This window comes from Mizuhopecten yessoensis, unplaced genomic scaffold, assembly GCF_002113885.1.
Source record: "Mizuhopecten yessoensis strain PY_sf001 unplaced genomic scaffold, ASM211388v2 scaffold6893, whole genome shotgun sequence".
Lineage (NCBI taxonomy): Eukaryota > Metazoa > Mollusca > Bivalvia > Pectinida > Pectinidae > Mizuhopecten > Mizuhopecten yessoensis.
Window position 1 is genome coordinate 816,258 of NW_018406777.1, and position 13,397 is coordinate 829,654.

Genomic DNA, 13,397 nt, shown 5'->3' on the forward strand with positions numbered 1-13,397 from the left:
GAGTTTCTGTAAGGTTACCATGAACTACTGAGTTTCTGTAAGGTTACCATGAACTATTGAGTTTCTGTTAGGTTACCATGAACTATTGAGTTTCTGTTAGGTTACCATGAACTATTGAGTTTCTGTTAGGTTACCATGAACTATTGAGTTTCTGTTAAGTTACCTGAACTATTGAGTTTCTGTAAGGTTACCATGAACTATTGAGTTTCTGTAAGGTTATCATGAACGATTGAGTTTCTGTTAGGTTACCTGAACTTTTGAGTTTCTGTTAGGTTACCATGAACTATTGAGTTTCTGTAAGTTTTCCTGAACTATTGGGTTTCTGCTAGGTTACCATGAACTATTGAGTTTCTGTTAGGTTACCATGAACGATTGATTTTCTGTTAGGTTACCTTGAGCTATTGATTTTCTGTTAGGTTACCTGAACTAATGAGTTTCTGTAGGTTACCATGAACTATTGAGTGTCCGTTAGGTTACCTGAACTATTGAGTTTCTGTTAGGTTACCATGAACTATTGCGTTTCTGTTAGGTTACCATGAACTATCGCGTTTCTGTTAGGTTACCATGAACTACTGAGTTTCTGTTAGGTTACCATGAACTATCGCGTTTCTGTTAGGTTACCATGAACTATCGCGTTTCTGTTAGGTTACCATGAACTATTTAGGTTACCTGAACTATTGAATTTCTGTAAGGTTACCATGAACTGTTGAGTTTGTGTTAGGTTACCATAACTATTGAGTTTCTGTAAGGTTACCATGAACTGTTGAGTTTGTGTTAGGTTACCATAACTATTGAGTTTCTGTAAGGTTACCATGAACTATTGCGTTTCTGTTAGGTTACCATGAACTATTGAGTTTCTGTTAGGTTACCTGAACTATTGAGTTTCTGTTAGGTTACCATAAACTATTAAGTTTCTGTTAGGTTACCATGAACTATTGCGTTTCTGTTAGGTTACCATGAACTATTGAGTTTCTGTAAGTTTACCATGAACTATTGCGTTTTTGTTACGTTACCATGAACGATTGAGTTTTTGTTAGGTTACCATGAACTATTGAGTTTCTGTTAGGTTACCATGAACTATGGAGTTGCTGTTTTATCTGTTAAAAGCTATTTACAACGAAGTCTGAGTTTCTGTTATTAATCGTGAAATATGGAGTTTCTGATATGAACCGTTTATACCGAGGTCTGCTTTGTCTGTTAAAAGCTATTTACAATGAAGTCTGAGTTTCTATTAGTAACCGTGAACTAAGGAGTTTCTGTTATGAACCGTTCATACCGAGGTCTGCTTTATCTGTTAAAAGCTATTTACAATGAAGTCTGAGTTTCTATTAGTAACCGTAAACTATGGAGTTTCCGTTATGAACCGTTCATACTGAAGTATTGAAGTCTGTGTTTCTGTTATGAACCGTTCATACTAAGTATTGAAGTCTGAGTTTCTGTTATTAATCGTGAACTATGTAATTTCTTATATGAATCGTTCATATCGAGTTCTGATTTAGTCTGAGTTTCTGTTATTAATCGTGAACTATGGAGTTTCTTATATGAACCGTCTATATCGAGTTCTGATTTAGTCTGTGTTTCTGTTATTAATCGATAGCTGTTAAGTTTTAGTCTTTCTTAGTAACCGTTAACTAGAAAATCTGACCTTGTGTTACTTACGGAATTATTGCTAGTATCGGTTACATATGATCCGGGGTTGGTTAGACAAACGAGTCAACATCAATGGGCGTGACAGCGTTTCGTGAGCATTGCAAGATTGTTTAAATCCAAGTAGGCTTTAGCGTTTGCTGTGTCACTACCTTATATATATTTTTTTCGGATTGTTAACAGAATATTTGGTTTGTTTTATTTCTATTGTACTCGTTTGTGATTAAAGTTCAATTTCCATATTCTCCAAAACATCAAACTTCAATGGGTGTGTAGAAAATGTTTTCTTTTTCTCCCCAAGATAATTAAGAAATGTCCTCGTTTGGTATCGCGAGTCAATGTGACGAAATGAACACAAATCTTGCATTGCAAATTTGTAATACTCTAAATTAACTATATGATTCAGACAGTTCTATCTATATGTTATACTCCATAGAGACCAAAATGGCTTTAATGCTGAGGGGTTGAGTACGCATGCGATACTTAGCTTCGTTTAATCCCAGTTGGTAGGGATTGATGCTTTCAATGCCTCTATTCCTTGCGCCCGACTGTGATGTCGTCCAGGTGGTTCCAATCTGTGATGTTCGCACAAAGAGTGAGTTTCTGTATTGCTCCGTGTTGCTGTTGGGTATTATGACTGCTCTGTATTGCTCTGTGTTGCTGTTGGGTATTATGACTGCTCTGTATTGCTCAGCGTTGCTGTTGGATATGATAGCTGCTTGTTTATTGTTCCTGGTCGAAGTTGGAATTGGTCTTGATGTCTCGCAGTCTTTGAACTTCCACTGTCCTGTTTTCCTTTTCTCACGCTGGAAATCAATAAAGTCTTTGCTAGGCATTGATGGAATTTGCTCCTCCACGATTTTATAATAGAATGTTAATCTCTGTTGTTTTCGTCTTGAAGCTAGAAATGAAAGTAGAAGATCTTTGAGGAGTTTTGATTCCAATTTCTTGATGTCTGTCTTGGTATTTGGGTTCCAGATTATCGCTCCGTATTCCATGATTAATTTAACAATAGAAATACATGCTATCTTCCTGCATTCTCTGGGGCAGTGTTGTAGATTACGCCATAAGGTGTCTAAGATGGAACTGGCCTTTAAGTAATGTTTCTGTAGGTTCATTCCATTTCATATCCCCTGATAGTTGTAACCCATGGTATGGATTTGTCTGTACATGATCTAAGTTGTGTCCATTTAGCTGATACGAGGTTTTCGTTTTCTTCTTACTACGAAGTATGTAATTCTTTCGGCATTGATTTTTATTCCCCAGTTTGCAGCCCAAGTTTGCAGCTGTTTCAGGTCGTCTTTAAGTGTTTCATGGTTCTCGTTTGATGTTATTTTTCTATAAAGTAGGCTGTCGTCTGCAAAAAGACATTTATGTGGCAAAGGAAAAGTAGGGGTCCTAGTACTGTTCCTTGTGGGACTCGTGACTCAACAGTGGCCTCTTCAGAGAGTTCTCCCTCTATGGCTACCCGCATCTTCCTGTTAGTTAGGAAGGTTTTTTGCCATCGATACCATGCAGAGGTCCTTGGTCCCATAGGACTCCAGCTTGTAGAGTATTCTGCCATGAGGAACGATGGCAAAGGCCTTGGAGAAGTAAAGTATTGCAATGATCTCAGTAAGTCGTCAATAGTTGTAACGAGTTGGGTTTCATCCGAGTATCCTGATCGTAAGCCATGTGGTTCAGTGATCTAAGTACCCTATATCTGTCCAGATGGTCCAATACATGTTTGCATTTGGTGTGTTCTAGAATTTTACAGGGTACTGATGTTAATGATACAGGACGATTACTTTCTGCCGAGTGTTTGTCTCCCTTGTTAAAGATTGCAGGATTTGTTTGCATTTAGTCAGTCTACAGGTAGCTCACTAATTGTTATGGGGGGGGGGGGGGGGGGGGGGTCCTGAAGATTTGTGTCAGTATGGCTGCTAAATGGTCCTCACGCGATTAGGAATAGTGTTTGGCCCTGGCGCTTTAGATGGATTTAGGTTCATTAAGAGTTGTGCTACTCCTTCTTGATTAATATTTAGATGAGGAATCGGATGGTTTATGTTTAAACGTGTTTTTGTCGTGATGTTGTTGTTACTACAGGTAAAGACAGATGAGAACTGGTTCAGAAAATAATGTGCTTTTCCTTTACTTTCAACAGAGACGTATATATACGTCTCTGCTCTCAACGACAGGTGTGTCCTGTGATCATGTTTCCTTGTTTATATGTATTTCCAGAATGGTTTTGAGTTGTTCTGATCTAGTCCATCTTGTATAACATTGGTTACTTAATCGTTTTCTGCTTTCATTATTTCACGTTTGCAGTGTTTTTGATAGTACCGGTAGTTATTCCAATTTCCCGTCTTTTTGGCTTGATTATATAGGTTTTGTTTTTTCTTCAGCATTCTCCTTATTCTTCTCTTGAACAATGGTAGACTGATTTTTTACACTTGGAGTTGGTATGTTTGAGGTCAGCGAGTCAGGTAGACCATTTTTGAATTTCAGTCAGCATACTTCTGTTTCTTTTTTCTTCTCAGCCATGCTATTAATGATAGAGGTCCTTATTTTCTAGGAAATCCTAGCTATGTGACAACAAAATCCTAGGTAAGCATATCCATCTACATATGCGCAAGCACCGTTGTAGGTATAAATTATAGGACAGTTATGATCAGACTAGTGGTATGCGCCCGCCTACATGTGTGCAACATGTAAACTAAATGTGTCCATCCAATCCTCTTCAGACATCCTTTAAATACATTTTATGGTGTACCTTGGTACTATTATTTTGGATCCATTTAAAAGTGTAAATAGAAGACGCAAGGAATAAGGTACACCTGTCAATTGTTTTATTCTTTGTAAGCGACTAGGTTTTGTATTTAGTAACAAATATTAATTAGCCCTGAACAACTCATTAACATTGCATTATCCCAAAACAAATAAATACACACAACATTTACATCAAATATACTCTCACAATAAAATATACATTCAGAAATGTTTACAATAAATATACCTGTATCTGATGAATCGCCTACCTTCTCAAATATATGCACATGTAATAAATATACTAGTTCTTTAAAATGTACCCACTCTACAGAACAATTACCACAATCAAACAATTATAAATTACACCAAACTGCTTTCAATTTGCATTTAAAATCAATACTTAAGAATTTCTTCCTAATCAATGGCGGCAAATTATTTTAACTTGCTGAAGTTCAAGGTCAATATTTTCCTATGAGAAATCGCTATATGATGAGTAATGACTTGACACTTTGCGAAGAGTAATAAAAATTATAAATATGCTACTTGCAATTATTAATAAAGCACAATTGCCCACATAATACATTCAACATCATTTATTTTGTCAATACCATAAGGTATCTTTTCAGGTACCTACATCATATTTGAACTTAACATGTATACTACAACTGTCAAATATGATTATTAACTGATTTTATGTCAAGATTGTAAACAAGATTGTGAGATGTGAATTACAGCTGTACTAGGCATTATTAGAGATGGAAATTAACCAAGTTAATGTAAGTATTTAAGTGGTATTCATATTTTTGTGCTTTCGATCATCATAATTTAGAAATGATAAAATATGATAACTACTAAACAGAAAATAACTTAGTACTAAATCATGCCTGGATTCACATGATCGGTTCCTCCCTTATAAAAACACATGTCAGAGCCTCACATAGACGTTAACATCATAAACACATTCTTTAATTCATGGGTTCACAAAATTAAAATTCATGAAATGTTTTAGTTTGGACAGAAAGACAAATTTAAAACATAATGTGAAAATATGTTGCAATAGACACTTAGAGTGTTAATTTAAATATAAAGACACATACTTATATAATACACAAACCAGTATCACAGTTGGAGGACATATCTCATGGGACTTGTTATGGCTATATGCTACCTGACATATGATATATTGTATCTATGATTTGGATAAGTAACCTCCCTAATTCAAAATTGCCTGGGAGTTACAAAATGCACTTTTCAAATGTGTCATCATTTCTTGTGTACTTCTCAAATGTGTAATGAATTCTTGTGTACCTTTCTAATGTGTCATCAATTCTTGTGTAATTTTCAAATGTGACATAAATTCTTGTGTACCTCTCAATGTGTCATCAATTCTTGTGTAATTCTAAAATGTATCATAAATTACTTTTTAAATGTGTCATGAATTCTTGTGTAGTTCTGAAATGTGTCAAGATTTTTTGTGTTCCTTTCAATGTGTCATCTATTCTTGTGAAATTCTATAATGTGTTATACATTCTTGTGTACGACTCAAATGCATAATCAATTATTCTGTACCTCTCAAATATGCTATTGATCTAGTAACTATTTTTGAAGTCCCAATTTACCATTTTACAACAAATTTTACAAGTGTTTTTGTGGGATACACATTTGGAAAGAAGATACATATCACAAAAATGTAGCATATAACCTTGAGTATAAAAAATCCAAGTTCTTAACAAAATTGTCATGTACAAACGAATAATTGTTTATCAACATACAAAGTAATAACTTATAATCAGTACACAAACTACATAGTGATACAATCATGTAACTTGTTATCAATATATATTACAAAGTAATCACTTATAATCTATATGAAATGTAACAACTTGTTATTATTACAAACCGTTAAAAGAGTATTTTGTGACAGATGCATTATCTGGACTGTATGATTTTCAAAAGAACACATTTTTCAAAACAAAATAATATGAAAATGGTTCATACCCTCATTGTGAATAGAGTGTGTGATTGACGGACTTCATGAATGTAACATTTATGCACTGAAAAAACAGCTACAATATATATCTAGTAATTCCTTTTGGATTTAAAACAATTGATTTCCTGATTCATAACCAACACACACTTAATTTTACAACAGCCTGTTTCTGAATGAATCAAAGAATATAGCATTAAATAATGAAAACCGAGATGTTCTGTGCTTTTTCTTCATTTGTGAAAAATGCATTTTTTCCCCAAGATGAAGCAGTCTGTATTTGTCTGTAAAACTAAAGCAAAATATATCACTGATAAGAAAAAAGTCTTCAACATTGATCACAGGTAAAGTCTGACATTTTAGCACCAACACGGAAATAAATATACTCCATCAACTACAGCTACCTACAGGTTCTGTACACTGCTAACTCATCAACTACCGCTACCTACAGGTTCTGTACACTGCTAACTCATTGACTATGTTTTGGTATCAACTAACTTGATTTCTCTTCTAAGCTTCTTTTTCATTGAAGCTCATCACTCTTTTGTTGTTTTTCCAAATATAGTTTTCTTTGTGGGTTTATCCTTTCCAGACTGAAAAGAAAGACATCATATGTTAGTAATACATCAGATTTTTTTCTAAAACAGCACAAATGCCAGTAAGATATCAGAAATAGTCTAAATGTAATAAGTAATATATCGGAACACAATTATTATAAATTCTTGCATTAATTTGTAAATGACAAGAGGCCCAAGGGCCTTAACAGTCACCTGAGGTAATTGAACAAGGGCCTAACAGTCACCTGAGGTAATTGAACAAGGGCCTTGACAGTCACCTGAGGTAATTGAACAAGGGCCTTAACAGTCACCTGAGGTAATAGAACAAGGGCCTTAACAGTCACCTGAGGTAATAGAACAAGGGCCATAACAGTCACCTGAGGTAATAGAACAAGGGCCTTAACAGTCACCTGAGGTAATTGAACAAGGGCCTAAACAGTCACCTGAGGTAATTGAACAAGGGCCTTAACAGTCACCTGAGGTAATTGAACAAGGGCCTTAACAGTCACCTGGGGTAATTGAACAAGGGCCTAAACAGTCACCTGAGGTAAATGAACAAGGGCCTTAACAGTCACCTGAGGTAATTGAACAAGGGCCTTAACAGTCACCCCAGGTAATTGAAGAAGGGCCTTAACAGTCACCCAAGGTAACTGAACAAGGGCCTAAACAGTCACCCGAATTATATTATAAGTATTCTTCATTGTTAAGAAATGTGAAGTGGAAATCAGCATTTAAATAAAGAGATAATGTTACTAGTCATGTTACCAAAGGAAATAAACAAGAGTTCTTTCCATCAATGCAGATAATTTGATTCTAGTTAAATCTGAGTCTGGAGAAGATTTTTGAAATATTGGTTAGTTTTCCTGCCCTGCCCTGGCCCCCAGGGTTGACGACAGGAATCCCAATTTTAAAATGTGATACCTTCTTCCATCAAGGATGATTCTGACCAAGTGTGAAAACAAAACATTGTTTACTCACAAGAAGTTTAGCACCAAGTAGCATCTTCATTTTATCCTCCTCCTGTTGTACATCTGTTAGGGGAGTTTCCTCCCCTGCACGAGCTCTCATGTGAAGTTTTTGTTTGATTGCCTGAATTGGAGTAGATAATTACATACTGTAATTGCAAAACATAGCTGACATATTTGCATAGTTGATGCAATTATAAAGAGACTTAGAAATCAGTTCAGACAAACATTGGAAAAACCTAGAGCTTAATAAATACATTAATTTGGCTAGTTACAAGCAGATTTCAATGAGAGACAAATAATATATGTTGTAAGATATGGATACACATCCTGAGGCACCCAATGCCTGTGTCCATTTCCTTTCCTATTAAATTCCTATTAAATTCCTATTAAATAAACAGTCCAGACTGCGTTAATGCCTCACAGTTTCATATCTTCGCAACATAGTAGATGGGATATTAGCTCTTTATGTGTACAAAATGTGTACAATATTTAATAATTTCTCCACTACACCAATGGTCACTGCGACCTATATATTTCCCTCTTTACTGACTTTGATTAGACTTCTTGTTTAGTTACATTTCTTTAGCTTGATATTGCATTTAGACCAATTTCCGAACATAAACATTCAACAGTTCAAATGAAAATCTTTTTGAACCAAACGGATGGAACAATCACTAAGGAACAAAAATTGATATCAAGCCTTACCTGAGAAAGCACCACTCTTTTACTGTCACCTTGCATCTGCATTAGAAGGTCATACCAGGTCCATATTTGGTTGTGATATTCTAGGGTGGGCAGTACCAGATTGAAATCATGGATGTCTTTCAGGTTTTTTTCCTTCATACCCTAAGCACATTAGAAAAAACACAATAATAGAATTCTCATACAGCAAACATATAAAACACATTATACCAGTAGAACACTGCAGGCTAAATTAACCTCTTTGGTACCAGAAATCAATAGTGGAGCTACTGTGACGTCACAATAGGCAAGTAGGTAAAAGGGGTATATCCTTCCAATTACAACTGATTTTCAACGAGCTGTATTGAAATGACTTTTGCTTTTTTAATGTAAATGTTGGTAAGAAATGAGGTATCAATATGGTGGTTCAAACCCTCCATATGTAGGAGATATCAGGTACCTTATAGCTTGAATGTTACAGTTAGGACACCTCCCGGTATGTACAGGTAAATAATAAGCTACCTTGTAGCTGCAAGACACTTCTGATATCTTTATGTGTAGGTAAATAATGACCTACCTTGTAGCTCGATTGTAAAGACACCTCCGGTATCTTTATACACAGACAAATAATGACCTACCTTGTAGCTCACTCGTAAAGACACCTCCTGTATCTGTATACACAGGTAAATAATGACCTACCTTGTAGCTTGATTGTAAAGACACCTCCGGTATCTTTATACACAGGTAAATAATGACCTACCTTGTAGCTTGATTGTAAAGACACCTCCGGTATCTTTATACACAGGTAAATAATGACCTACCTTGTAGCTCACTCGTAAAGACACCTCCTGTATCTGTATACACAGGTAAATAATGACCTACCTTGTAGCTCACTCGTAAAGACACCTCCTGTATCTTTATACACAGGTAAATAATGACCTACCTTGTAGCTCACTCGTAAAGACACCTCCTGTATCTTTATACACAGGTAAATAATGACCTACCTTGTAGCTCACTCGTAAAGACACCTCCTGTATCTTTATACACAGGTAAATAATGACCTACCTTGTAGCTCACTCGTAAAGACACCTCCTGTATCTTTATACACAGGTAAATAATGACCTACCTTGTAGCTCACTCGTAAAGACACCTCCTGTATCTTTATACACAGGTAAATAATGACCTACCTTGTAGCTCACTCGTAAAGACACCTCCTGTATCTTTATACACAGGTAAATAATGACCTACCTTGTAGCTCACTCGTAAAGACACCTCCTGTATCTTTATACACAGGTAAATAATGACCTACCTTGTAGCTCACTCGTAAAGACACCTCCTGTATCTTTATACACAGGTAAATAATGACCTACCTTGTAGCTCACTCGTAAAGACACCTCCTGTATCTTTATACACAGGTAAATAATGACCTACCTTGTAGCTCACTCGTAAAGACACCTCCTGTATCTTTATACACAGGTAAATAATGACCTACCTTGTAGCTCACTCGTAAAGACACCTCCTGTATCTTTATACACAGGTAAATAATGACCTACCTTGTAGCTCACTCGTATAGACAACTCCTGTATCTTTATACACAGGTAAATAATGACCTACCTTGTAGCTCGATTGTAAAGACACCTCCTGTATACACAGGTAAATAATGACCTACCTTGTAGCTCACTTGTATAGACACCTCCGGTATCTTTATACACAGACAAATAATGACCTACCTTGTAGCTCGATTGTAAAGACACCTCCTGTATACACAGGTAAATAATGACCTACCTTGTAGCTCACTCGTATAGACACCTCCTGTATCTTTATACACAGGTAAATAATAACCTACCTTGTAGCTCACTCATAAAGACACCTCCGGTATCTTTATACACAGGTAAATAATGACCTACCTTGTAGCCCCCTCCTAAAGACACCTCCTGTATCTGTATACACAGACAAATAATGACCTACATTGTAGCTCACTCGTAAAGACAACTCCTGTATCTTTATACACAGGTAAATAAAGACCTACCTTGTAGCTCACTCGTATAGACACCTCCTGTATCTTTATACACAGGTAAATAATGACCTACCTTGTAGCTCACTCATAAAGACACCTCCGGTATCTTTATACACATGTATGTCACTTTGGCGCTTTGAGTACAAGACTTACTCAATTCAAACGCAGTAATGATACAAATTGAAAAAGTAAAACCTGAAACTTCATCGGTATATATTTTCCGGAATTATTACAAATTACAATCTGCAATTTGACGATCAATCTAGTGTTAAAATTAATTATTGTTTGCGACGAATGTTTACAAAATACTGAATTAACATGACAGAAACGGATTCCCAACTAACTTCACTGATTTTCAAGGGTTTTTCTAGGACTCTCATTGATTTTCAAGGGTTTTTCAAGGCTTACAGTCGTTTTTAAGGGTTTTTCAAGACAGACATCAAATTCAAGGGTTTTTCAAGACCTGTGCGAACCATGAATGACCTACCTTGTAGCTCACTCGTAAAGACACCTCCGGTATCTTGATGTACAGGAATGTGTTGTTCTTAGCTGCTCGCTCCTATAAAAGAACGTAGCGGAAACAATTCCTGGTCAAAATTCTAAATAATTTGGGGCTTATATAATTTTTTAAGTTTTTAACTCTGTCTAAAAGAATTACGTGGATACGAATATATCCTTTCAGAGTTATTTGTTCATATCAAGATTGTCAAACCAGCTAATTTCAGTAACTAGTAACTCGAAAGACTGAGTAACCAGTTAATCTGTTGACTTGGTTATCAAACAATAACCAACAACAAGCCAATGTTACATTCAAAACATTGATATTAATTAGCACCATCTTTTCGCTTGTAAGCCAAATCATAAACAAGAACAGTACATCCAGTAGTATATAGCAGAATTTATCACATACCTATATAATCTTGCAATAGTAATACAACAATTTTCTGTTGATGTTTTCTGTTGGTTTTTATTACACATGTGTGATACAAGATGCTGTATCACCATACTAGCCGTAACTACTTTTTATGGGAATCCCCTTGTCATGGCAAACTGAAAAGTTCCCAGTATTTGCAAAAAATATTGAAGTTCATAAAATCTTTTTATCAATCTCTACCAAATACGGGAGGTATGTGATAAAAGCAAGACCACACACTTATGTTTTTCTAAAGAATGTGCTCCACGCACTCTTGAATATATTCGTCCGCGCAATAAACTCATGCTTTCCGATTCGTTAGAAAAACACAAGTGTGTAGACTTGTATATGTAATACATTTACCGGTTGCTATTTTCACTCAAAGAATCACAAATTTGAAATTTAGAATTTTGGCTGGCAAGCTCGTTTACAGATAAAATTCAAACGTGCTCTTTAAATGATCCAACACATTACATGTCCCAACTCACAAGTTCTACCTCACAACATTGCATCCCATTTCCAATTTTAAATAAGTCCGGATTTCATATGGTGCTTACAGTATCTTTTTGTTGAACTTTGCTATCGTATACTACAAAAACAATACTAACTGCATGGGCTGTGCGTTGTTCACAAAAACTTTTACACCTTCAATCATTGAGTTAATTGATTGGGTTTCTAAATTTGACATAATTTACTTACCGTATTACACGATCGTAACATACCTTCATTTTGTCAATATCGTTTCCAGAGCTAAATGAAGCAGACTTTTTCAGTGAGTCCTTCTCCTTTTTGGCGGAGGGTTTACGGTCAAGCTTCTTCTTAGACGAGGCCCCACCATCAGATACATCATCTACAGACACCAAGGAAATGTCAAATCAGGCAGGCAAATAAATGTCAATGTCAGTTTGATCTATGTAGATAACTTTATTATTCATACATTTAGAATTATGTCTACACACTACAATCAGTTCATACTAAAAGAGTAAAGGAATCTCAACACCACAAGGATGTGTCGTGTTATTTACTGTCTACAGGTTTCGGTTTGCTATGCGGCCACCATCAGGACAAAGGTATACTGTGGCTAAACCCTGAGGTACAGAAATGGGGTACCAAAGATTTACACAATGGTAAGTTGTATTACGACGACATAATAGCCATGATGTAAGTAGTGGATTCCCCCAAGGAAGCTACCGATCACCAATTATTTGTTAAAATACACTCAGTTGAAACAAGGTTGGATTCAAGCTTTTATATTATATGTGGTAAGATGTGATATCTGATAAACAGTAAGGGCAGTTCCTTCATGTTCAAATGATAAAATTTATGAACATATTCCAAAGGTTTTATTAAGCTCAATGCTAAAAAAATTGAGTATATCTCGGGTCACCAATACAAAATGTACCTGTTATACCTGAGAGGCTTCATGTTCTGTGTTATAGCTTTGAATGAAACTTGACCAAAAACATCTGGTTCAAACTTTCTTATACCATGTTATATGCATGACAGTTACAGTTTGAATGTGTAAAAACCAGTTACTATAGAAATGGTTACATTCCGCCTCTATTACTCACCATGGGTATCCTCATCAATGTTCTTGTCCGGGAAGAAAAACGTCATCATAGTTTTGAAGAAATGGTGGGTGAGTTGGATCTGCATGGGTACAACGTTGACCTCAAAGTGTTCCTTCACCGCTATTCCTCCCACTATAGCAGTCAAAGGAAACGTACGTTAATTTTTGCCTTTTGTCATTAATTATTTTAATTTCAAATTATGGCTCGTATGTTAACACAAATTTATTTTCGTAATTTTCAACAAACGTCGCAGAATTGTTGATCAAGGGGAGGTACCTCAACTTGTTTATATTACTTGGAATTCCTAC

The 13,397-nt window shown here is 35.8% G+C and overlaps 1 protein-coding gene across 2 annotated transcripts in view; it reads right to left on the reverse strand.

Moving 5' to 3' along the window:
* Positions 1 to 4,461: 4,461 nt before the first annotated feature.
* LOC110452815 (protein KIAA0100-like) overlaps positions 4,462 to 13,397 on the reverse strand; it is a 61,520-nt gene continuing 52,584 nt past the window's right edge. For both annotated transcript variants that reach the window (XM_021501505.1, XM_021501504.1), the window contains 6 exons: positions 13,090 to 13,221; positions 12,241 to 12,368; positions 11,093 to 11,164; positions 8,613 to 8,753; positions 7,918 to 8,028; positions 4,462 to 6,975 (listed from right to left, as the gene is read on the reverse strand). In XM_021501505.1, coding sequence (XP_021357180.1) covers positions 6,919 to 6,975; positions 7,918 to 8,028; positions 8,613 to 8,753; positions 11,093 to 11,164; positions 12,241 to 12,368; positions 13,090 to 13,221 — 641 coding nt within the window. In that variant the 3' untranslated portion in view covers positions 4,462 to 6,918. The remainder of the gene's footprint in view (positions 6,976 to 7,917; positions 8,029 to 8,612; positions 8,754 to 11,092; positions 11,165 to 12,240; positions 12,369 to 13,089; positions 13,222 to 13,397) is intronic.